The sequence below is a fragment of the Tympanuchus pallidicinctus genome, unplaced genomic scaffold, assembly GCF_026119805.1.
Source record: "Tympanuchus pallidicinctus isolate F22 unplaced genomic scaffold, pur_lepc_1.0 scaffold14, whole genome shotgun sequence".
NCBI lineage: Eukaryota > Metazoa > Chordata > Aves > Galliformes > Phasianidae > Tympanuchus > Tympanuchus pallidicinctus.
The window spans coordinates 14563673-14588252 of NW_026294659.1; the positions used below are offsets into that span (position 1 = coordinate 14563673).

At 40.6% G+C, this 24580-nt stretch overlaps 1 protein-coding gene across 2 annotated transcripts in view; it reads right to left on the bottom strand.

Annotated features, from left to right (window-relative positions):
* Positions 1-24580, bottom strand: part of DYRK1A (dual specificity tyrosine phosphorylation regulated kinase 1A) — an 85322-nt gene that overhangs the window by 16641 nt on the left and 44101 nt on the right. For both annotated transcript variants that reach the window (XM_052673806.1, XM_052673807.1), the window contains exon 3: positions 7985-8184. In XM_052673806.1, coding sequence (XP_052529766.1) covers positions 7985-8184 — 200 coding nt within the window. The remainder of the gene's footprint in view (positions 1-7984; positions 8185-24580) is intronic.

A 24580-nucleotide genomic window follows, 5' to 3' on the forward strand; every position in this document is an offset into this window, starting at 1 on the left:
AGGTCTCCCCTCAGCCCCCTCTTCCCCAGACTAAACAGCCCCAGTTCCTTCAGTCTCTCCTCTGGAACATATTCTCCAAGCCCTTCACAAGCCTTGTTGCTCTTCTTCGGACCTGCTTCAGCATCTCAGTGTCCTTTCTGTACTGACGATCCCAAAACTGAACACAGTACTCGAGGTGAGGCCTCACCAGTGCTGAGTACAAGGGTGGGATCACTTCCCTAGTCCTGCTCAGAGACTGAACAAAAATTGATATAATCACAAGCCATAGTAACACTTCTCCCTGTAGTATAGAGCAAACTTCAGAATATCAGCAAAATGACTTAAGAAAAAAAAAAAACACACACATGTTACAGAACCAGAGATACCGTGACTGTAAACAGAGCTAGAATTACCCACAGATAGGGACACAATTTTTCAGTCACTGACTCATATCTGTGGGTACTGCCACCCTTTTCTGGCTTCCTTCCCCAGATTTTCACTCAGGTTACTGTGTAAAAGTAATAGTAAGCAGCAGATATAAGTTAAGCTATAAGTTAAACTAATTTTAAAAAGCAGCAGGCAAACAAGCATCTCTTTCAACACTTTATCCTGCCTGATTCAACCCAATCATTTTTGAAAGAATAAAACAGAGGGTGCTGAAAGAATAAAAGAAATTGAAAGAGAAAGAAACACACCAAAGTTCTTGTTGCCATAGCATAAACATATTCTTCCAAAAACATCTGAGACAGAAGGAAAGCAAGGGAAACGAAATCCATGCTCACAATCACTACAGTCTCTGAAATCTGGTCATCATTAATTAGGTTAATGATTAGGTAGCTGAATTAATTAAGAATTTGCTACTACCTGCTACAACACATTAATTTCCTAATTATATCACTGTAATCAATAAAATCTCTGCTCAACAATCTGGTCAGCAAAACCTAGAAATGTGCAGGTGATAAGTGATCTTAGATATATACAGAGAGTAAGATGTTCAGCCATCAGCCTGACCTTTAAATTCCAGGTGCTTCGTGAAAACTCAACTGTTGGAATCTGTTACCAAATTCTGCTTAGGAATCTCACCTCAACTTCCTTATCAAGTGAATCAATTTTGTAATCTTTTTTATTTCACGGAAAAAAGTTTTGAGCAGTCAGAATATCTATAAAGATAAATGTTAGCACAGCACAAAAGAAATGTTTGTTTGAAGACGTGAAAACTTCTAAGCTCTTATCTTATATTAATATCAGGCTACACTGAACTCTCGAGATAAAGTCAGTTGAGACAGAACAGAGAAATATTACTGCTTGTTTCTGTTCAAGGAGAAAGGTCTCAGAGATCTCAGCTTTCCTATTCGCTCCAGGCCACATCCTCTCCTTGATTTCCCAAAGTGGGCTCTGGCACTTGTCAGAGAGGTAAGACCACACAACCCCATCCTGCAGGCAGGCACAACACTCAGTGAATCACTGAGAGTAAACCCCTACCATTCAGCAGTTTTGGGGAAACAAGAGCCTTAAGCCTGACTACTGGGGAGGGGAAGGGGGAGAAGAGAGAGGGAGGGAGGTTAGGGAGTGTAAGAGGGGGGACAGAACTGGAACTTCCTAACTGTAATTTAAAACCTTGTAAATAAATGGAAAACCAAAGCAGCCTGGTTTGGAAGTATCTTCCTATTATTTGCTCCTTGCCAGTGATGAGATGAGTAAGTTTTGGCCACCATAACCATTAGGCAATAGGTGCAAGAAAAGATAATGTAAACATCTTACGGGTAACATAACTTAGAAAAAAATTATATAATTTTAACATAAATCGCCATCACAGTTTCCTAACCTCTAAATTGCATGACTGTGTATGATTCATAAAATACCAGAATATGGTCTGCAAGCTATTACAGATCAAAACACAGGCAGGACAGAGGAGGAACAAAAACAACAAATTAACATTCAAGGCTTTGCTTCCTTACAAGATAATACTCCTAAAAAAAAAAAAAAAAAAAAAAGGAGTCAGTCCTCAGAAATGAAACAGATAGACTAAAAAAAAAAAAATTGGAAAAAAAATCAACATAAGGGAGAACATTTTTGCTATTCATCAAAATGACATTGTTTACACAAAGTGCTGCTGTTCTAAACGCTAGAAGTTAAGAGCAGTTTAAGCAACTGACAAGCAGTATCCTCATGCACCTAGCAGCAGCCTGACGTTTATTTCATGGAACCACAAAATCGTTAAGGTTGGAAAAGACCTCTAAGATCACCTAGTCCAACAGCTGACCCATGCCCACCACACCTGCTGCCCATCTCCCTCTGAGCTACATCCACACGGCTCTTGAACCCCCCCAGGGATGGTGGACGTGTTCCACCACCTCCCTGGTCCCCCACCACATCCTTATCTCCAGATTGGAGGGATGTGGATTTGATGGGTGGACCACCCCATGGATAAGAAACTGGTTGAAACACTGCAGACAGAGGGTGGTCATCAATGGCTCTACGTCCAGGTGGAGGCCGGTAACGAGCGGCATTCCCCAGGGGTCTGTCTTGGGACCGGTGCTCTTTAACATCTTTATCAATGACATCGATGACAGAATTGAGTGCACCCTCAGCAAGTTTGCTGACGACATCAAGCTGAGTGGTGCAGTTGACATGGTGGAAGGAAGGGATGCCATTCAGATGGACCTCAATAGGCTTGAAAGGTGGGCCTGGATGAACCGAATGAGGTTCAACACAGCAAAGTGCAGAGTTTTACACTTGGGCTGGAGGAATCCCAGGCATCCATACAGACTGGAAGGAGCGGTCCTTGAGAGCATCCCTGCAAAGAAAGACCTAGGGGTCCTGATGGATGAAAAGCTTAACATGAGCCAGCAGTGTGCTCTTGCAGCTCGAAAAGCAAATGGTATCCTGGGCTGCATCAAAAGAGGGGTGGCTAACAGGGACAGGGAGGTGACTGTTCCCCTCTACTCCACTCCTGTGAGGCCCCATTTGGAGTACTGTGTCACAGTACTCCACAGAAGGACAGAACTGTCAGAGAGGGCCCAGAGGAGGGCCACAACGATGATCGGAGGGCTGGAGCAGCTCCTGTATGAAGACAGGCTGAGGGAGCCGGGCTTGTTCAGCCTGAAGAAAAGAAGGCTGCAGGATGACCTCATTGCAGCCTTTCAGTATACCTATAGGGAGTCTATAAACAGAAGGGGAATCAACTCTTTACAAGGGTAGCTAATAGCAGGACAAGGGGAAATAGTTTTAAGTTGAGGAAGGGAAGATTTAGATTGGATGTCAGGGGGAAGTTCTTTACAGAGAGAGTGGTGAGGTGCTGGCACAGGCTGCCCAGAGAGGTTGTGGATGCCCCGTCCCTGGAGGTGTTCAAGGCCAGGTTGGATGGGGCCCTGAGCAGCCTGATCTAATATTAAATGTGGAGGTTGGTGGCCCTGCCTGTGGGAGGGACGTTAGAGATTCATGATCCTTGAGGTCCCTTCCAACCCTGGCCATTCTGTGATTCTGTGCTACTGCCTCACCACTACTTCTGAGAAGCAATTTTTCCTAATATCCAACTTCCCCCTGGTAAATGTAAGACCATTCCTGTAAGACCATTCCCTCTTATCCTATTGTTACCTGGAAGAACTGCCACATCCCATCTCGCTACGACCTCACTCAGGTTGTTGATGAGCCTCCTCTTTTCCAGACTGATCAACACCAGTTCCCTCAGCTGCTGTGCACCCCAGTGACAGCACTCCCAACACCAGGCACAGTAAAGGGGAGAGCTGGTGACATTTTTGCCTCTCTCTCTCCCTCGAGGAAGCAGAATTTGAGCCTTTGTTTACAATAAACAAGATATCCTGCCTGTTTGGCTAAATTAAAGCGTTGGGGTCCTCTTGACTTTTTTCTTCCTCCTTATCCCTTTCAAATACAGCCTCAGTGAGGTCAGACACTTTTTTTTAAACACAAAATATTAGATGAGAGAAAACATTAGCTTTTCTGGTACTTCTACAGCAACACAACATGAAAGTCTTTTCCTTGTTAATGTGAGGGAAACACATTATAGACTTCAAGAGGCAGCGGAGTGCTCAGCTTGGACAGCAGCCACCAGCTCGGAGTGCTGGATGTGGAAGCAACCAGAACGATGTGTTTCGGCAGCCCTCATCCCACACACATCCAGGGGAGGTGTGAGGCCCTCCATGCTCCCGCTCTGCCCACTGCAGCTACCAAAATCCCAGTGGGTGCCCAGCAGGAGGCAGCCGCGATGAATTTGAGCAGAGCCCTTTGTCCCCACAGGGAGCAGAACACCTCTCTTCCCTCTGCATCTCTTTTCCCTCGGATGGAAGAGGGGGCTTTTCACTCCCTGTGCACCCCAATAAGTGGAAATACACAAGAAAACAGTGTCTGTTCAGGCTTTGCCTAAGCAGGGAGATCCAATCAGACTCAATGCTTTGGTTTAATGACATCTCACCACTTTGGAACTGCACTGGAAGTTGATCCAAGCGTCGTCACTTTACAGGGCTGTGTGTGTGAACGGCTTCAGTTTGGCTCCAGCTCTAGCTGGGTAGAAAATAAGCCATGTTTCACTGTGCCTAGAGAGAATGTCATTTATTATCTACTTATTATCTTTTTTAATATCTCCTTGCTCTATAAAATGTCACGATCACAAAAACTGAGACTTCATCACCCTAGGTTTTATTTCCAATCCAGTCATTTTCGTCTGGACAGGAGCAACACACTCTAGGTAGAAAGTTCAGTAATTGTAGCAGTCAACTACCCACCCTTTTTAACACTTGTATTCTCGATTTCTTCAATTAAAGATTCACTGTGATGCCCTGTAAATCATTTCACACACTTTTAATTAGTAAGAATGGAGTTTATTCGAAGCATGGAATATTTAGAAGATCTGAGGGAAGGCACTCCTTGCAAACCACTGTTCTCAGCGTGAGCAGCTCCCGGCCATGCAGTGCCCCGCTCCGGCCAGCAGATGGTGGCTGGAGCTCGGAAAAGAATTTTGCCCGGCCCCCAGCACGGCCAGCAGCACCATCGGGTCTGGGAGACCCCTGCTTTCCTTACCACACGGCTGAGGCACCGGGGTAGTCTGGACACACTCTTGGAAGCAAAAGAGCTGGCAGCTCGCTGTCCATCACTGTCAGACAAGTGTAACCAAATGAGCTGCAATGGGTGAAACTGGTAGCATCAAAAGAGACCCAAGTGTCTGGTGTGCTCATGACCTCTATTGCATTAGGAAGTTCTGGGAAAGGGAAGCTGAAACCTAACTTCTTTTCTGTCCAAGTGGATGCAGGACACTATATTAAAAAGTTGTAGTCTTTACCAATTACACTTCCTGCATCTGCCAAAGGTCTGCTTTTCCTTCTTCTGCCTTCATTTATGGAGATTAGATTCACCTATTTAGCCCTCTACCACAGAGATTCAGCCCCTTCCTTAGTTAACTCAGAATAATTTTTCTTCATGCAAGTCAAATTCTTAAAAATCCAAAATAATCAAAATCTTAAAATCTTAACTTGCTGCCCAAGTTAAAAACCATGATCTCCTTGAGCAGATGTACTTCAAAACATAGGTGTATGCTAACTTTGCTACTAAAGAGTTCACCATCACTGAAAGGTTATTTTGATGTTACAGGCTTTAGTAACAGGCACACACTTAACAAAAAGAACTAAGGGCTGAGAGTGGGATTCCAAAAGAGAAACAGAACCACAGGAAGATGGTTCAGACAGTGACCTCTGCGAGAGGTTTTCCAAACCAACACGTACAGGGCAGAACTGCTTTTATCAAAGACAGAGAGAAACAAGTTGCAGCACATTCAAACCAATCAATAAAAAGTGGCTCCTGTAGAAATGCCATAAAGAGAGAATCTGCAAGATGTATGTATCATGCAGACATGGAAACCTACATAGTACGCAGATTTCATCCTGTACAAAAGGCAAGCAGATAGTGGTGTCCACAGCAAGGGAGAAATTTAAGACTGCACAAGATCTTCACCAATGGAAGGCCATGGTTTGTATAGAAAGATATAAGAATAAAAGTCAGGTTTTAATAATGATGAACTAGAACTGACAGCTAGACATCTACAAAAGTGCTACCAGAAAGAAGGAATGAAATTTTTGCTCACACAGAGACAAGGTGCAGAGCAGATAATCTGAGTCACTGGCATAAAGATGTTAGCTGAATTTGGTTTTGCAGATGTGTTTAAGCAGAGATACCATGCAAAGGCAAAAAGATAGTGAGACTTCCCAGCAGGCCAACAGAGAACCTTCATACCAACCTGGAAGCTGATGATCCGAACTCATTATGTGAAATTTTGATGGGAGAAGTATAAAAACTCAAAAGAGGAAATTATCATAAAAAACAAGAAGGCAGAAGATTTCAAAAAAGTGGCCCATAGTTTAAGTCTACAGAACTAAATGCAGCCAGAGGATAAACAAGTAATGACTCAGGGCTGCTTAAGGAAAGAACTATGAAGACTTTAGCTATGTAGTTACAATAAAATATTAAATCTCAAGCTAAAGTGCAGAAGAAAAAAAAAAAAAAAAAAAAAAAAAAAAAAAAGGAGAACGTAACTGGGAAAAAAACACTAATTCTAAAATGATATTAATGTTACAAAGACAGGTTTATTGTTCATATCAGGAAGTAGCCAGCTGATCATTTCTTCATAGGGTTAACCTCTCAGAACCAACCAAAACTATTTCCCTACATTCATATACTCCTCTTGGTAGGCTATGTTCTTTGGTCAACAGCTCTCTTGTCTACTCTGAAAGCTATTCTTCAGATTTCTATTATTCACCTACCATTTAAAAACCACTACCACCATAAACAGCAAGAGATGGTGATATATCCTAAAGTTCCTTCAGATTGCTTTTTTGAATAAACAACAACTAAGCACTAACATGTACTAAAGCTCATAGATGTGATGCCAGATTAGAATGCTTAGGTAAGTACCCTAAGGTTTTGGAAAGGTTTAAGGAACACGAAAAAATTTTCTTAATTGGCAGATTGGTTCACTAACTTCATTGTGGAGGTTTTGGCCTTTAGCCTAAAAAAAGTCTCATAAAATATTTTTGCAGATTTCTTAAGATAATGCTATTTTATATGGCCAGATCTACTCTTCCTATTGGATGGCTTACATGAAAATAAAAACATTCCTTGCCAGTTCCGTTCACTTCACCACTCTTCACAGAGCCCTCATCAATACAAATCTCCAAATCTTAGTATCAAATATCCTGGCACTTTGAATATTCTCATTTTCTCTAATCTTTTTCTGCATAAACTCCTTCTGACAAAGCAATACCAACAGAACATCTGTTGGTGGTACTGTACATTTTCTACCGAAGACAGGTCGGAACAGACCTAAACCTAGTGGCAGCAAAAGACTTCAATCTCCACCTTCTTTAAATGAAACACAGTCTCATTAGACTGCATCAAATTTTGAAGCTATGATTTATAGGCTTCTGGATTTTAACACTTTGAGACTCATTTGTGTTGAAGTCGTGACCACTGGGCAGCGCCTCTTTAAAAAAAGAAACAGACATCTTTTACACAGGAAGATAGAACCAGAAACACTGACCATAACAGCTCAAAAGTGTCACAGACATTACCCCTAACTCTGCTCACTTTAACTAAGTAGTTAATAATAATCATAATAATAATGATAAGTAGTTTGCCTTTCCAAATATGTTTTTTGTACAAACCTGTACATTCCAACTCTATTAGCTAGCGACTCTGCATCAGAACACTCATCATTACAACAATCACATTCTAACATCAAACAGCATTGAGGGAAAAAAAAGAAAAAAAAAACTATTAGACTCTCTCCAACTCGACCTGAATGATCTTGTACTCCTCTCTCATCTCAGAAATGTTATAAGTAGAATAATCACAATAAATATGCACCAGATATCTGGAAACAACTTCCAGAAACATATTTGTCCATTCATCCTTGGTCTTGATCATGTAATTCATACATCTATAAAGTACTTAGAGAAAGAACGTCTACATCTAAAGTAAGTTTCTTGTTGTCACTTACCTGGTTTGTTAGAGGTTGCTGAATCCGGTCAGTGTATGATGAGGCAGAAACCTGTTGGTCATTTATGTTCTGCTGCCGACGATCACTGTACTGCTGATGCGAATGGGACATCTGTCCAGCCATCTGAAGGCCAGCAGCATGGAATGAAAACGATGGTGCAAGCCGAACAGATGAAGGTTTGCATGCTGAAGTCTCTCCTCCTAGAAAGGTAATGGGAGTTTTTAATGTAAAGCTAATTGCTTTAAAATATTTACCTGAGTTAGTCTCCACCAACAGGCCTACAGAGCATACAACAAACTAATAGTTTCACCATTTTAATATGTGTAAGTTTTCGTACACAATCAATCCAGAAATCATTCTCATATTAAGATTCTCTAGCTGAATTACCTCTTTCCATTTCAGTTGTGACAAGTTATTCATTAATCATTTATTCGTATTTATCCTTAACATCCCATTTCTAATATCTTCATCTGTATGTACTAACTCAACTGGAATTTGACAAGGGTTATTTTCAAACATATGAAACTTGAGTGTGGATACCCAAGAAAGGCAAGAAAGCATTCAGGTTCTGTCTTTTAAGGTTGTTAACAGCAACTTTTTGAACTGATGATACCAAAGGAACAACTTGTGCCCAGCTTCATCTGCTCATCTTCTTTGGTCAGTGGCTATGGTTTCCTGTGAATAGTTTGCTCATTAACCTACATTTTGAACTTCCAACGCACACCGTGCTTCATCTCAGCTTACTGACTCCAACTGTTGAGTTTCATAGAGCTACAGTTAGCAAGTATGCAACTTCAATTAATGCCTTTTGGGAAGGTGAAATCAGACTGCAAGAAGCAAATGTAAAGCAAGAGACAAACAAAATGCCTGGTGTCAAGTTGCAGGAGAAAAGCAAACTGCATGGCCAAAGTATTATGTTCCGTAGCATACTTAAAAATGCCAGATCCCACAGGCATAGAAACTGCCTCCAACTGGGATGGATCCAACATCTCTCAATTGTTATTTCAGATATGTCAGATGGCATTTACTTGATTCATAGTCATCTTGTATTTTTACTGCTCTCTAACAGCAGAAGACAAAATGCAAGTACGATTTCATCTTCTTCGTTAATGAAAGTTTAGCATGTTCCACAGAACACCTATCTTTTTGCTTTTTGCTGTCTAAATAGATGCCGTGCTGGCACAACATAAGAGAGAGTACGATGAGACAAGCAGTCAGGCATACTGAAACCACTAGTGCCACTGAAAGAATACAAGTGGAAATTCAATCTAAAATCTAAAGCATGATTATTGGTAAGGATTAAATTTAGAAGCGAGATGTGAGATAAGCAAACTCCTTAACCAGCAAGGGAAACCTCTATTGCATTTACAATCAAAAAATCTGCAAGAAAATATATTCAGCACAAAACAGTTGACCAACATCTCACATCAATTTGACTTCCTTAAAAATAACTGACTGTTCAGTTTGCACTTGTTAAGAAAAAAATAAAATAGTGAAAATGATAGCACGTCATTGACTTGGCAACTAATAGGGAAGTAAAAGAACTACATGGGATGAAATCAAACATCGCATTAAATTAAGATCATTTTTCTCATGCAAGCTTCACAGTGTTCAACAAGGCCACACGCAAGGTCCTGCACCTGAATTAGGATCATCCCAAGCACAAACAGAAGCGAGCAAATTAATGGATTTAAAGCAGCCCTGAGGAGAAGGACTTGGGGGGTGTTGGTTGATGAGAAGCTCAACATGACCCAGCAGTGTGTGACTGCAGCCAAGAAAGCCAATTGTATCCTGGGCTGCATCAAAAACACAGCTAGCAGGTTTACTAAGGTGACTGTCCTCCTCTACATAACCTGCATGACACCCCAGCTAGGGTGCTGCAGCAAGCAAATGTTTTATTTTTCTCTTTTAACCCTGGCCAGTTCCACAATAGCACACTAGATACCTAGCAAACTAGATAACTAAAATTTTATTTTAAAATATCTGCATTGGCACATACCCCCAAAAAGCAAAAAATTCATGTGTACATACAAAAAAAAAAACAAAAAAAAAAAACCCAACAGCATGGAATTCTAATTTATATTCTGAATCCACAGTATCTTCTGGCACACACGAAAGATCACATCATTCAGAGAATACACTGAAGAACACACTGGACACAGCTTTTTGTTTTCTTTTTTGGTGTTTATTGTTTTATTTTAAAAGGAGAGAGGAAGAAAAGTATAGTTATCCCTCAAAAGAACGTTAATTTTATATCAGCTTTAAGCTTTCCATGCAGGCACATCCTTTCCCCTCCTGATTCCACTAGTGTGATGATATAGCTTTAGCTTTCTGCATCTTCCAAACTGAAGTCAGATGGATCAACTCTGTTAATTCGAAAGCAGCATCCCAGAAAGAAGAATTTCATGATTTACGAAAAGGTGATTGGACTGTAAATTCACAAAGAAAGTTTCTCAAAGAAACAGTTTGACAATGTACTCATTCAATTTAACTTTTCTTTTTCGGACATTCAATGTCTAACAAGCAGTTACCTATTTGCTTGGTGATAAGCTATACACGAACAATCATATCAGCATATCCCAATCAAAAAGTTTCTTGTTGCAAACAATTTTGTAAGTCACTGTCCTTTGTTAGAAACGTAAATCAGTTCTACACAGCAACACCTAAAACATGAGAGCTTGTCTACAGTCTGATGACTGGAAGTCTGGTAGACAAGTAGACAAGTAGAAATTGGCTAGTTAGTACAGTGTGTTCTTATGCCAAAGACAGAGGCATTTTAATAGTCCCTGTCAATATGATGGTATATAACCATTAAAAATCCTGCAATAAGCAAGAATCATTTGGGTCAAAAGTTTAAGAACTGTAATTACTGGCTCTAAAAGATCAGTAGCCAAGTAATTTCTACCTTTACAATTTCTAACTGTCACTGAAACGGAGACACTGAAAGTCCACAGGTTTCTCTTCCTGAAACCAGTCCTAACTATCAGCAAAAAGCAGGTATGTTCAGGATATGACCCTTGATGAAAACACCTGTCCTCGTCAGATTTCAGACTTTGTTCCATGATACTTGCAATCTTTCCATAGGACAACAAAGCCCAAGAGAATCTCACAACATACAATCACGAGCCAAGAAGCAGCTGGCAACAGTAGGAAGAAGTGAAGAATAAGGCTAGAATCAGAATGTTGACCTCTCTATTGTTAGGCTGACTTGCCACACAAAGAAGTAGGGGCCTCTGTGTGCAGATGAGTTTCAAAAAACTAATGATGGCCAAACTTCTGGAGCTCTAGACATTTACAAAATCAAGCAATCTAGTAACATCATGAGGGTACTAGATTCCAAAGGAGCTCACACGTATCATACACATACTACAGGATACAAATAGGTAAAGAACAAGTTCTATCTGATCATCAGTTTTCCTTTCCAGCCCTATCCTGAAATGGTTACACTTCAGTATGCAACTTGCGAAGGAAACAAAGTGACAAGAAAGTAAAAAAAAGCATGCCAAGATCTCTAAGTAATGAAATACTTCAAAGGAAGACACTGCAGATTTGCAGTGGGTAGAACCATCTTAAGAATGGGATTTAACTAATGTGTTAGGTCAGAGAATGTCAAAAAAAATACATAGTTGATAATTTGTTTGCCTATGACAAGACTAGATCAGAACTTGTTGTGACAGTAGGTTCCAACTAGAAAATGCATCCCTCATTTCAAGGCCAGGTTGGATGGGGCCCTGGGCAGCCTGGTCTAGTATCAAATGTGGAGGCTGGTGGCCATGCCTGTAGCAGGGGGGTTGGAGCTTCATGATCCTCAAGGTCCCTTCCAATCCAAGCCATTCTATGATTCGATGAATCACTTCAGCCTGGAGTGCACATCACCTACAGTTACGAATGTAACAGCTCTTCAAAGTGAAGCTATTCTGAACGTTCTACTTCATATTGAAGTTCCATATCCCATAACATAAGGTAAATGTAAATAATGAGAGTAACTTTTTATCTGCTGTAAATTTACTGTCTCCTGAAAGTAAAAAGTGACAGAAGTGAGCATCAAAAAAATGCAAAGCCATTGTACAAGCAAATAACTGTAATATAACCAGAAAAAAAAAAAAAAAAAAAAGTTAAAAGGGGAAAGATAGCATAAACGTGATTATAGAAAAAAAAACTTAAATTATAACCTCAAATGAGGATTATAACTCAGAACTATCTGAAAACACAGATGTTGCAGAATTGACTGGTCTGTCACATGGAAGAAGGTAAATCTCATTTCTTCATAGAAGTACTTGAGCATACTGGAAAGGGAATAAGTTCAAGAATATATTTCTTTATTTAGAGAGGAAGAAAAATAATTCCTTTGTACAAAATGGTTCATTTCAAATGACTTTTCCAATTATCAAATAAATTAGTAACTCAAAATAGAAAAACATCTGAGAGGGTAATTATTAAATACATGAACTACAACTGATTAGAATAGGAGAAAAACTGATACTATTTTATACATTAAAAAAAAAAAAATAAAAAATCAATAGTTTTGAAATTAAATCATCTACCTCACCTACAGATCTGTTCTTATCATTTTGGCATCTATGTAACTCATTTCCATGTTACCTCCTCTTCAAAAACGTGTAACACATCCAAGTGGTGTGCTGCATTACTGGTATTGTCCTTTTAAAATAAAACAATGCTCAAACATCCGCCAATTGACTGCTAAGAGTTGCAAGAGGCTCTGTGTGCCACCCTGAGAGTGCAACACTGTCTCTGAAACAGAATACACCAAGTATTTATGTAGTACACGTAGTTCAGTAAGCACTGACTTTTAAATCAATTTTTTTAAAAAGTTGTGTATGTTGTTCTTTTAACTTTAGTGTCTAAAAACATGAAAACTTCAACCAAAGTCTTCCCTACGGTTGGGTCACTGTAAGGTCTATTCTCTAGACAGACTGTCCAATATCTAACAGGCCTGGAAGTCATGACGGAGCCTTTTCTATGGTCACTACTTGGGCTGCACACAGAATGTATCATGCATACTTTCTGTCTTTAAAAAAAGCCCGGAGATTATATATCAAATTCATACAGTAACAAAAAGCTATGCATAGTCACAGTGTTTCGTGTTCCTTTTCCAAATGCGAGTATGGTCAAATGTAAGCATGGAAGAAGTGCTACGTTTAATGCTGAAAACAATTACATTCTGGACTCCAAACGTTCGAACTAAACCTCCAAAGATGTAAAATGCCAAATAAGCCTCACCAAAAAGGTCAAGAGAGCAATCCATGCATACACTCGGATTTGTTAGTTCTAGGAATAAGTTCATCTTTATCGAACGATTATTGTTCCCATGGGCTTTCATGAACACCTGTACCCTCCTCTGACAGGTGCTGTTAAATACAGAGAGGCTGTCTGAACAACTAAGCTAACAGTTTATCAACAAATTATAGACATCCTGACACCCCAACCCAGGTGCATAGTTACATTCTTACTCCAGCACATGTGGTGAAGAGAACAGAGCATTTCTCCCACAGGGAGAGGCTGAGAGAGCTGGGACTGTTCAGCCTGACCAAGAAAAAGCTCAGGAGGATATCTTAAGTGTTTGCACTCTCTTTTCTCTATTTCTTTTCTTTCTTCACTTTTCTTTTCTCTATTTCACTCTCCTCTGTTCTTCAGCATTTACCCCACAAAGATCTTGACTGTCCTTTTACCTCCTCTACCTTCTGCCTCATCCTCCCTTTCCCTATTCTACCTCTACTGTCTACTATTTGGGTCATTTAGCAATGTGCTGAGATATTCCAACTCAGTGATAAGTTCACAGTTGAATGAGAACATGCTAGAAAACATGAGAGAATAAAAGTGTGAACTGTATCATTCACCACAATCAGTAGTCTCATTTCCACATTCTGAGTTCAAGAGCTTGTGGGTCTATACCACAGACCAAACGTGGCAGTTCTCAGTATTGCACACAGCTGGTTCACACTTCAAATCTGTTCATTTCCAATCTCTGCAGTGCCATCACAAGTTAAGGCCCCCATTCCCCCCCATTATTTTTTTCTGAGTGCCAAAAGAGCCATCAGTTTCCTCAAAGAGAATACTGTGTTAGTTGACAAACTGCACAACACTTTTTTTTGGGGGGCAAGAGGGGAGAGGATGAGTGCAAAATTAATTTCATTGCAGAACTCTGTTCAATCTTGTTCTTAAATCCATTCTTGGAAAAGTTCTCTACTAATAATCATTACTACCTCAGCTATCATTCAATGCACCTCTTCGAAACAGGTCAGAAAAAGAGAGAAGACTGACCTGTGTGCTTCTTTAACAGCCAACCACCTCTGAATGGTTATCCTAAAAGAGGCAGTGAGCAATTAGCAATAGAGACAAATCTCTGGATCTTGAGAACATCCTGTTCCAATGAACCCCCCCACTTAAGAAAAGTCAGACTACCTAGGTCTGCCAAAGCACAATAAATGTCAAGCACTTGGGATTTTGTAGTCCGTATCAATCATTTTTAAGCAATAAGCAAATGCCAACCTGAACTCTAAGTGAACTGCTGCTCTGCTGAAATGCTGTTTTGCCTATTGTCCTCATGCAGTACATTTAAAACGACCGCATGAGGATTCGAGGGTACACAGATTTAACTCAGCTTGCTGTGGAATGAGGAAGGCTGTGAGAGAACCCAATGAACAAAGGAAAATTACCTGCAGCAGCAACTGCAGAACAAACAACTCCGTTATAAATATCCTTCCTCTGGAGGAGCTATATTATTGTGGAGGAATTATATTATTAAGAATGGCTCCTTCAGAAGCTATTCTACAATAACTATTCAGTCAACTTCCCTGTACAGAAATACTAAATGCTACCTTTGCTCAAAGCAAAATTAAGTCCTAAACTTAGAAGCAAGAACATTATTGAATCCTGTTCTCAGTGCACCCAGGTCACAGAATTTTCTTGCTTGCACTCTTTCCCAATGGAGGGAGTAAGCTGCAGAGAAGACAAAGCGTTTAGGAAGGGAAAAAAATTACTTCTGGGTGACATCTTTCCCAACAGTTTGCAGATCTTTGACATGACATGTCTGCCACGTGCCTGGATATTTGACAGAAGAAATGAGAAAGAAAAGCTAGGAGAAGCTTCATTAATTGTGAAAGTGTCATGTATGCCCCGCTATCCTCTGCCCTAGATGACCTAAGGCAGGAGGTGGATTTGGGCAGGAATTACATGCAAACACTGCTGCTTTTGCACCTCTACTTCCATGGGACACCAACTCTACTCTGCTCTAGAAATGCTGTGGGGCTAAGACCTGTGACTGAGAGAGATTGTGGTACACACCTCTACCCAACCAGCTCAGAAGTCTGGTACCATCAAACTAGGACTACATTCCCAATGCTCTCCATAATCCTCCCACAACAAGTGAAGAGAAGGGAATTTCTAAAACTCACAAATATAAAATTCTTTAAATGGAAGACAACAGAGAAGCTTAGGATTTAATCCACCGGCAACACTATAAATCTGCTTCATTACGCTGAGTAAACTGTTGGGAATTTCAGAACAAAGAAAATTATATGAAAGTGAAATTACTTTTTCATAGAAGGAGCCCAAGATCACCAAAATTCTCAGCTAAAATTTACAGGAAACGTTAACATGCTAACTCTAACCCCCAAAATCCTAAGCTCCACGAGAACTCTGCAATGTCTATGCTTGAGAAGTAGTGTGCCTAAAAGCACACATCTGAGAAAGTCTGCCACTCCAAAAGTAAATGGTGAGAATGAAACCTGTATGTGCAGGCCTCCACAAAGCCCAGAAGCTTGCACCTAGGTATGCATTCAACTGAAGAAAATTGAAGAAGCTAGGAACAACAGAATACTTCCTCAGAGCCTCTGTGTAAACCGACTGTGATACTATCTAGCTACACTAATAGCCTATTTAGTTTAAAAGAGAGAATGAATGTAATGCTGACTGAATAGGTTGCCATACCACTAATCTTATTTTCATTGTATTTAATATAATATCATGGAATTATGAAATAGCTTGGGTTTGAAGGGAACTCAGCCCCTTGCCATGGGCACAGCTGCCACCCACCAAATCCTCACAGCTTCATCCAACCTGGCCGAAGACTGTGCCCCCAAATAGAGTTATTACTATCTGTAAATATATTCTACATAGCAGCCATTGGTTTTGTACCCATATAATTCTCTTTCTACAGCATTCTTATGAGCTAACATTTATTTTTTCTAAAGAAAAAACAAGGAGAGGCAGGTTAAAGACAAAAAGGTTTCATGGCGTTAAATTTCTGACTTTATATAAATAGAAAGAATTCTATAAAGACCAGGAACACACACTATAGGTAGATCTGCTTTACAGAGCTCTACAGAGGAGAAGCTTAATAGGAAGTTTCAAGAATTCAGGAAAAGTAAACCATGTGAGGGAGGTCTGAAAGATGTTCATTTCTGTTCACATACAAAACTGAGCAAAAGGGGTACTTGTTTCATATTGGACTAAGAAGCACAGTTCTTTCTAACAATGGGGCACTAACATGGAATTCCTCCACATATCAAACCACAGTTCCATTCAGAATCACTATCCTGTCTGACAGTTGTCAACAGCAGTCACCCAGGAGGACAGCAACAGGGCAAGCATATAGCAGTATGTGCCAGGCATGTTCTTCTAGTCTCCAGTTCAGGAGTTACATAAAGCCAAATCCTTGTTATTAACATAATATACTTCACTCTTCTCCTCTATGGATTTATGATATTTTTTTTTTTTTTTTTTTTGGCATTTCAGCATCTCTAGAATATCCCTTGGCAAAAGGCTCTGCAGCTTACTCAGAGCAACCCTTACTCATTAAGCAACATCTTCTTGTTGCTCGTTACAGACCTGCCATTTTCATCTGATGCTTCTGCTGAATAGTAAAAAAAAGAATCATAGAATCACCAAGGTTGGAAAAGACCTAAAAGATCACCCAGTCCAACCATTCACCTATTCCCAATAGCTCCCACTAAACCATGTCCCTCAACACAACATCCAGCCTTTCCTTGAACACCCCCAGGGTCGGTGACTCCACCACCTCCCTGGGCATCCATTCCAGTGCCTGACCACCCTTTCTGAAAAGTAATACTTCCTCATGTCCAGCCTGAATCTCCCCTGCCGTAGCTTGAAACCATTCCCTCTGGTCAGGAAAGCAGTCTGCTTTCCTGCAAAGTGGCAATGATATGGACATGAGGAAATGAATGAGAGGCTTCAGTCCAGCCATTTTGTTTATTCTATTACTAGGGGTCTGGTTCATTACTTTTAAGCTCCCTTTAGACCGCATGCCTTCATGTGATCCTCAAAGATAGGATAATCTAGTATTTAGAGAAGAAAAATTCTCTATCGCATACCTGTATATACATGGGCATATTTTGTACTTAAGCTTTTTTTTTTTTTTTTTTTTTTAAATAATATGTTCTCCAGAAGTTTTCCTACCACATTGCAACTCTGTCCAACCCTTCATCATGAATGTGTAGTTTGAGAAACACAGGTCAAATTCAAGAAGTCTGGGCTGATGATTCAGCCCAATATGGCATTTTAATTGTGCCAAATGAAATCAGAAATCAGAATACCTAAGCACGAATCAGAATACCTAAGCAATCAATACTTTATTAATTATTAATAAAAAAGACTAACATTTGCTTAAAAACTGGGAAAGAAGGTTTATTAAAAATCTTCAAAACAGCAAATATTCGTTTTTCAGAGGACAGATGTCGGTGAAAAAGAGCCAACCTTAATATTCTCATCTTTTTTCCCGTCCACAAACTTATGTTTAAAATTTCACACAATTATAACTGCAGCTGTACGGTTTATAAGTTTCTTAATTTAATGACAATCCCATCATTTACATAACATGGACATAAAGACAATGAAAAATGGATTAATTAGGTGAAAGGCCCACACCTATGTATCAGTTCCCAGCATAACCCGTGAAAAGCAGACATAAATAAAAAAAAACACCACTGACAAATTCAGTAAATAAAAAAGTGAAAGGGAGAATACCTCATAAGTCACAGTAACACAGCAACTTGGTGATAAAGTTTAAAACAACATGGTTGTATGAAGTCACTCCATTAAACACACTACAAAGGAACCCCTACACTTACATTCCATAAGCCCTCAAAAGCCAACTCCAAGTGCACACAAATTACATTATATCTTGGATATTTAGCTTCTTAAAGGCATTAGGAATCACCAAGTACAGCTGAAAAATTAAAACAAAACTCCACCAAAATAAAAACTGGATTTAATCACAGGTCACTCTGACAGCAAGCTCTGGTCTTCATGACACGTTGACTTGGAAATGACTGCAGACTATTGCTCATCTAAAGCAACGCTCTCACACTCGTTCAGCCAACTCTAAGCACTGCATCACGAGAACGATGCATGTTCTCTTGGTGTTTAAGAGCCAATTAATCAGAATTTATGAAAATCAAATATTTTTTGCGTGGGGATGTTTTCCATTAAATACATGGCACAAAGAAAAAAAAATGTCGTCAAGTTGTACCACTTCTGGCAACATTCCCATTGCAGCTGAACTCAAGGGCGACCAGATCTGCTGACAACAGGGATATGTCACAAATATGCCAGCAAGAGTAATTTCCTCCATTACTGCTAAGTGCTAGGTGGTACCAAGCTTCATATATGTATTAATGTCTGTGAGGGGAAGACAGAAAACAACAACAACAAAAAAAGATGCGGAATGTATGCAGATAGATTTACTCCATTCAGTAACGCGCTGGCAGGAGGGATGTGAGCATCTGTGTGCAGAAAGGCTGCGGCTTGCCGGGCTGAGGAACCCTGAGAGAGGGTTCACCCTGGGAAGAGCAGGACTGAAGGCAAGCTAACCCGGGGTCAAACGGGAGAAGGGCAGATTTGGAAAGCTGACTTCAACAACAACAACAAAATGCTTTAAAATTACATTTCCTCACGCTCTTAGGCAGGAATGACATGGAGACCAAAGAAACCCAGACTCCACAGTTACAGCTGAGGGGTCTTTTTTTGCGAGGAAAAGAAAAAAACATGAACACACCGTTTTTTTAAAGGCAAGTGTGTATTCCAGAAATAGCTGGTTCTATATTCACACCATCCACAGATACGTATCTCGGGAGCAGGGGTTACAGCGTTTCGGAGAGCGCCGGCGCTAAGCTGCCCGACGGACGCTCCCCCGAGCCAGCTGCCTGCACAGACACGGCTATCGCGATGTCAGGCGCTTTAAGTGAAGAGAAAGAAAGAGAGAGAAAGAAGTGGGGACGCGCAGTGACGGCGCTCTTCCATCCGCACAGCACTCGCGGTGAAGATTTATTTTCCATTAGCCGGCGCTGGTACATGCCCACTGCACAGCACGTGCCCACGCACAGGTGCACACCGGGACACACGGACACACGGACACACACACAGCGCCGAACGCCCCGTTCCCGCCCTCAGCCCCGCTCCCGCCCGTTGCACAATGCAGAGAGCGGCGCGCAGAAACCGCCGGAACCCCAGCAACAGCGGGCAATTAGCATAGCCTACCACGGCGGCGCCGCCAGCTGATTGGAAGAGGCGGCCGGCATGCTGGCCAATCAGGCGGGGCTATGCAAATCGCATCCCGCAGTTGCCAGGGCAGAGCTGCCGGCTATTGTCCAATCCGAAAACAAGCAATAAACAAGCCACGAAATCGAGCTTTGTCACATTTTCAAGTTGTTGTTAACACTTTCAAGTTTAAAGCGAAATTTGCTGCGTCTAGCGGGGATTACAGGCATGTTCTACATTTCAACCCCGCAGCAAGGGCAGGGCCGCGCAGTCATGATACGCGGGGATTAGGGCTCAGCGCTGCGGGCGGGATTCGAACTTGCGGCGTCACGGCGGCCCGGCCGGGGGGCGCCTCTCATGGCTGGGGGGGTCGGGGGGTCACGCAGGCAGCGCTCGGGAGCTCCCGAGTGCGAGATTCCCTCTTAAAAAGGCTTCAGGGGACTTTTCACTGTGACACCTGGAATAGAGGGGGGAAGTTCCCTTTCGGTGTGCAGTCAGATCCCCTGATACAATAAGGCTGATAAGCTGCGTCGTAGTCTGGCGCGGGCTGCTTCCTTTCTGTTTGTGTTTTAGGAGGAAAAAGACTAAAGACAGAATCTCCTTTAACTGTTCACCCCGCTGACGGATCTTAAATGAGTTGCAGCTCATTTGACTAAACAGAACCACCAGGTTAAGACTGCACGTAGGAAATGCGTGTCACAAGCAGAACAAGCCCATTTCTTCTCCCCCAGTTACAAAAACTAAGAGAATATGAGAGACAATTGTGAGAAGTCTGAGAGAATACCTGCAGTTCTGCGTCTGCATACAGCAGCAGATGCACACAGACCAACCACCACACGCCCTGACCACCAGCACCGCTCAGCTGGCTTTCCACACTCTCGCACACAGATAGCTGCAGTCAGAGAACTGCCACCGCTCAGCGCGCTCAAAATGAGGCGTCCAGCGCAATGACCGACCCACGTATCCTGCGGTCACCGCCTCGGAGGGGGAAGGCAACTGCACAGCCCGGCTCAGCCGCCTGCTACACACACCAGCCTCTCTCAAAGCCACCCAAGGACAGTGACACCATTCCGCCCAGCCACCAACCCAGGGCACCACCGAAGGGCGGAGGGCTCCCTATTTCTTTGTCAGTCGCTCAGACGTGCAAAATTTGGCAGCTATTAACCACAGAATCTACATATTTTATTTTATTTTTTTTTTCAGTGTTGAAAACAGATTCCAGAGACTGAGCCTGACAATTCTGTTGGCTCCCTCAGCCCCAAAATTTAATTCTTTTCAAACACGTTATCAGTAGGAAAATTACTATTTCCTTATATGACCAAAATATATAAAATTGCCTTAGTATGTGCACCAGCCCCACTGACAGATGCAAAAAATCAATTCAATCTGTTCTGCATCTTGTTGGAGCTTTTTAAACTAAATTTGTGCTTTTTGATTTATGCCCATCTAGCAGCACACCCTGTACTGCACAGCAGCAGCAAGCAGAAGAGCGTTATCTGACCATCGGCTTACAAGATTTTCCAAGCAATCCATCCTGGGCCAATACCTTGCAGCACTAATCCTGCTAGTCTGCTCAACTGCCCTCTCCAAGTAATACTTTTATCAGCAGTTAAGTAAGAGTTCCCTGTCTTTGTGCCGTGTCTTTTTTTCCCACCTCCAAAAAGACGACAAGTAACATTACTTACAATCTTCAGTTGAGAGTCCAAAACTGAAGACCGAACATAAATTACCTGCTGCACGGCAACACAGCAAGCTGTAGAACTGTGCATGAGGTAGAAAACACAAAAATGCTGTACCTAAACAATGCCTACAGCTAACATGAAGCCCAATGTCTAAACTTCACATTTTAGATTCAGAGCGCTTTTCCAGCTGAGCACAATGGAAAGTTAGCGTAACTATGTGAATAATTTTTAAACCCCTCATTAAATCTACAGTACAAACACATATATATTAAAAAAAAAAAGGAATCTTTTCCTACTCACAAAAACCATCAAGGGAAATAGAATAATTCAAGTCATTTCCCATTTGTAGTTACTGAGACACAAGATATATTTAAACAGTTGGTACAGAAAAAATGGAAAGCATCTACCATATCAATGTACAGCTAGCATGCCAAACCATTAATGTAAGAGCTAAACAAGAGATGAATACATCATGTGCAATAGTCTCACATGATATAAATTATTCAATACCTGACCAAAGAAAACAGCTTTCAGGAGAGAGGGGGAGGATCTGAAAATACTTTTGTAGTTTGAATAAATACAGTACCACCAAATGATGCAAAATAATCTTTTACCAAAAAAAAAAAAAAAAGAAAGAAAGAAAAAAAATCTTCCTACCCCTACAGCACAGTTAAATAATCATATTTAATGAGTAGGTTTCATTTGATACAGGCAAAAACATTTAATTTTTACAGTCAGTTTTACTTTAAATGATTTTGCACATAGGCAAGCATCTATTCTCAGAATTTATGCTATGACCCCTTCTCCCACTTGCAGGATTTGGTCAATGCACTGACATAATTAATTATGCCAAACAAAAGTACTTCGCAGACTTAAGATACAACGAGAGAAAACTAAGTGACAATTTGAAGAAAAAAAATAAATACAGTTTGATTAAGGGGAATCTACTGTTGTAAGTACCCTAGGTCATGGCTGATTTCCTCTATCATTTTAAAATAGTTCATTTCACCCAACAGAAGTTTAAGTCCAGTTCTAGCCACTAACAAAGCAGTTATTTTGCTTTTGGAGATGGCATACTATTTTCACATCGTGTCACAGTAACAGAAATTCTGGTATTTTTTCTAAAAAACGAATACTTAAAAATTCATAAGCATGCAGTCCATATTAATCCACAGTTTATAAAAATAATAAAATTCAAAATGTTGGGTTTTTTTTTTTTTTTTTTTAAGCTTACTCTGGAGTAGACTGGAAGCACCAGCGCTACTTTCTTTTATAAAATATTTACAAGCTTTAGAATTGTAATGAAATCATTTTTCCGCTGTGTTTTCAATAACTTGATAAATGATATTCTGAGATTGGCATTTTACAATGGATGTCTCAAGTCTGTCCACACTTCTTGACAAGCTAGATTCAGATTTTAAATCATTTCCCAGTAAAAAGATCTAATGCTTCCGTATCTAGCTGGTTACAGAAAAAATACAACTAAAATACAACTAAAATCAGAAATAAAACTTCAGTTTTCATAAGTGCAGTGGGACCTCACAATTCCAAAATGCTTATTTTAAAGACTAATTTCCTGCCTTTGTAACTTCTGTATTTGGTATACACACTTTTAAGTAATTACTTCTTTTGATTTGCCTCATTTTGAAGTAGTAGCTTTCAAAGAGGGAAAAAAAAAAATAGTATGGTTGAATACATGCTTGCAGCTAGCAACCACCAAAAGACAATGATGCCAAGTTTCATTAATCCAAACAAGAACACAACCCTGAAGTGTTTGGGGCTTGCTGAAAATTCACTGTTCCCAACCAGCATAAGTTTGGAAAGAAAAAAAAAAAGAAAAAAAAAAAAAGAATTATTAAACCTCTATTCCTCTTCCTTTAGGATAATACTATAGTCTAAGAAAAATATTATTCAAGCATAACTCGCTTTTTCTTTAGAGACTTTACTGATCCTATAAACAAGAGGAGAGCCAACTCTTTGAAAGGGTAGATATCTGCAGGACAAGGGGAAATGGTTTTAAGTTGAGGGAGGGAAGATTTAAGTTGTATATCGGGGGAAGTTCTTCACTATGAGAGTGGTGAGGTGCTGCACAGGCTGCCCAGAGAGGCTGTGGATGCCCCGTCCCGGGAGGTGCTCAAGGCCAGGTTGGATGGGGCCCTGGGCAGCCTGGTCTAGTATTAAATGTGGAGGTTGGTGGCCCTGCATGTGGCAGGGGGGTTGGAGATTCATGATCCTCAAGGTCCCTTCCAACCCAAGCCATTCTATGATTCTATGATCTAGTATAAACTAAGCAGTGCACAGTTATAAAAAAGTTAAATGTTTCCCTTTATTCACACCAATGACAACAACACTACCCAAACACCAAAGCTGTGCAAACTGATAAAACTTTAAATTTTGTCTACATTTTCATCTAAATATATCTATAAATCTTACTTCAAAATCTCTAACCAGAGGATAGAGATCATGCTTACTATGACATGGCTCCTCCTTCCCCTACCTTTCTCCTCTAGGGATATTATGGAAGATGCATAAACCAAAGACATTCTGTTCCTGTTGCCCTGCTTAAGCCGTAGCACTTCAGCTTTTCTTTCTGTTGCTCTCTGGTTTTACATGCCAGTTCTCAGAACAAGGTAAGAGAACAGCCCACCAGATGCACTGGCAGCATCAATATGGGAAGAAACAAAAAGATAGCAAAGTACAAGCAAACTTTGGCCACCAGAAAAGACTTCTTCCTTAAGGGAGAGCAAAAATGGTTGCAAATAAAAATAAATTTAAAAAGTCATTCCACCATTCCCTGAAGGACATCTAAGCTACACCTAAGAAAATCTGACTGAGAGGTTAGACAACATTTTGTGTTTGGTTTTCATGGTGTGTTTTTGTGGTTGTTTTGTTGGGTTTTTTTTTTTTGCTTCCACAGAGTTGCAGAGGAAGAAAAACATTTCACCTAAGGAATGAGTCTTGAGTGTTTTAAGGAAAGGGGATTATGTAAAATTGTTAACGGTACATAAACACTAAACTCTAAACAGACAAGGAGTTCTTCAGGGTTCAGTTAATGGCTATGTTCTGTGGAAAAATCATCAGAAGTTCAATTTGTAGCATAAATGCTAACAGAGCTCTGATCCCGGCAGGCTTTTAATCCTCACAGAGTTTCAAACACAACTGTGTCAGTGGTCTGGTCAGAGTACTCTTCCATTTCATGAGTACATACTGAACATTACATTTACAGGCAGCAGATAACCGTACTGTAATGCAGAAAGCCATGATCTCCTAACATATCATTTCACCTGGAGTCTAGGCATTGCAGGTAAAAAAAAAAAAAAAAAAAAAAATGATCAATTGAAGTTTCAATGTCATTCTCTAAAAGAGAATGAAACAATTACAAGTGGTTTAGAAACAA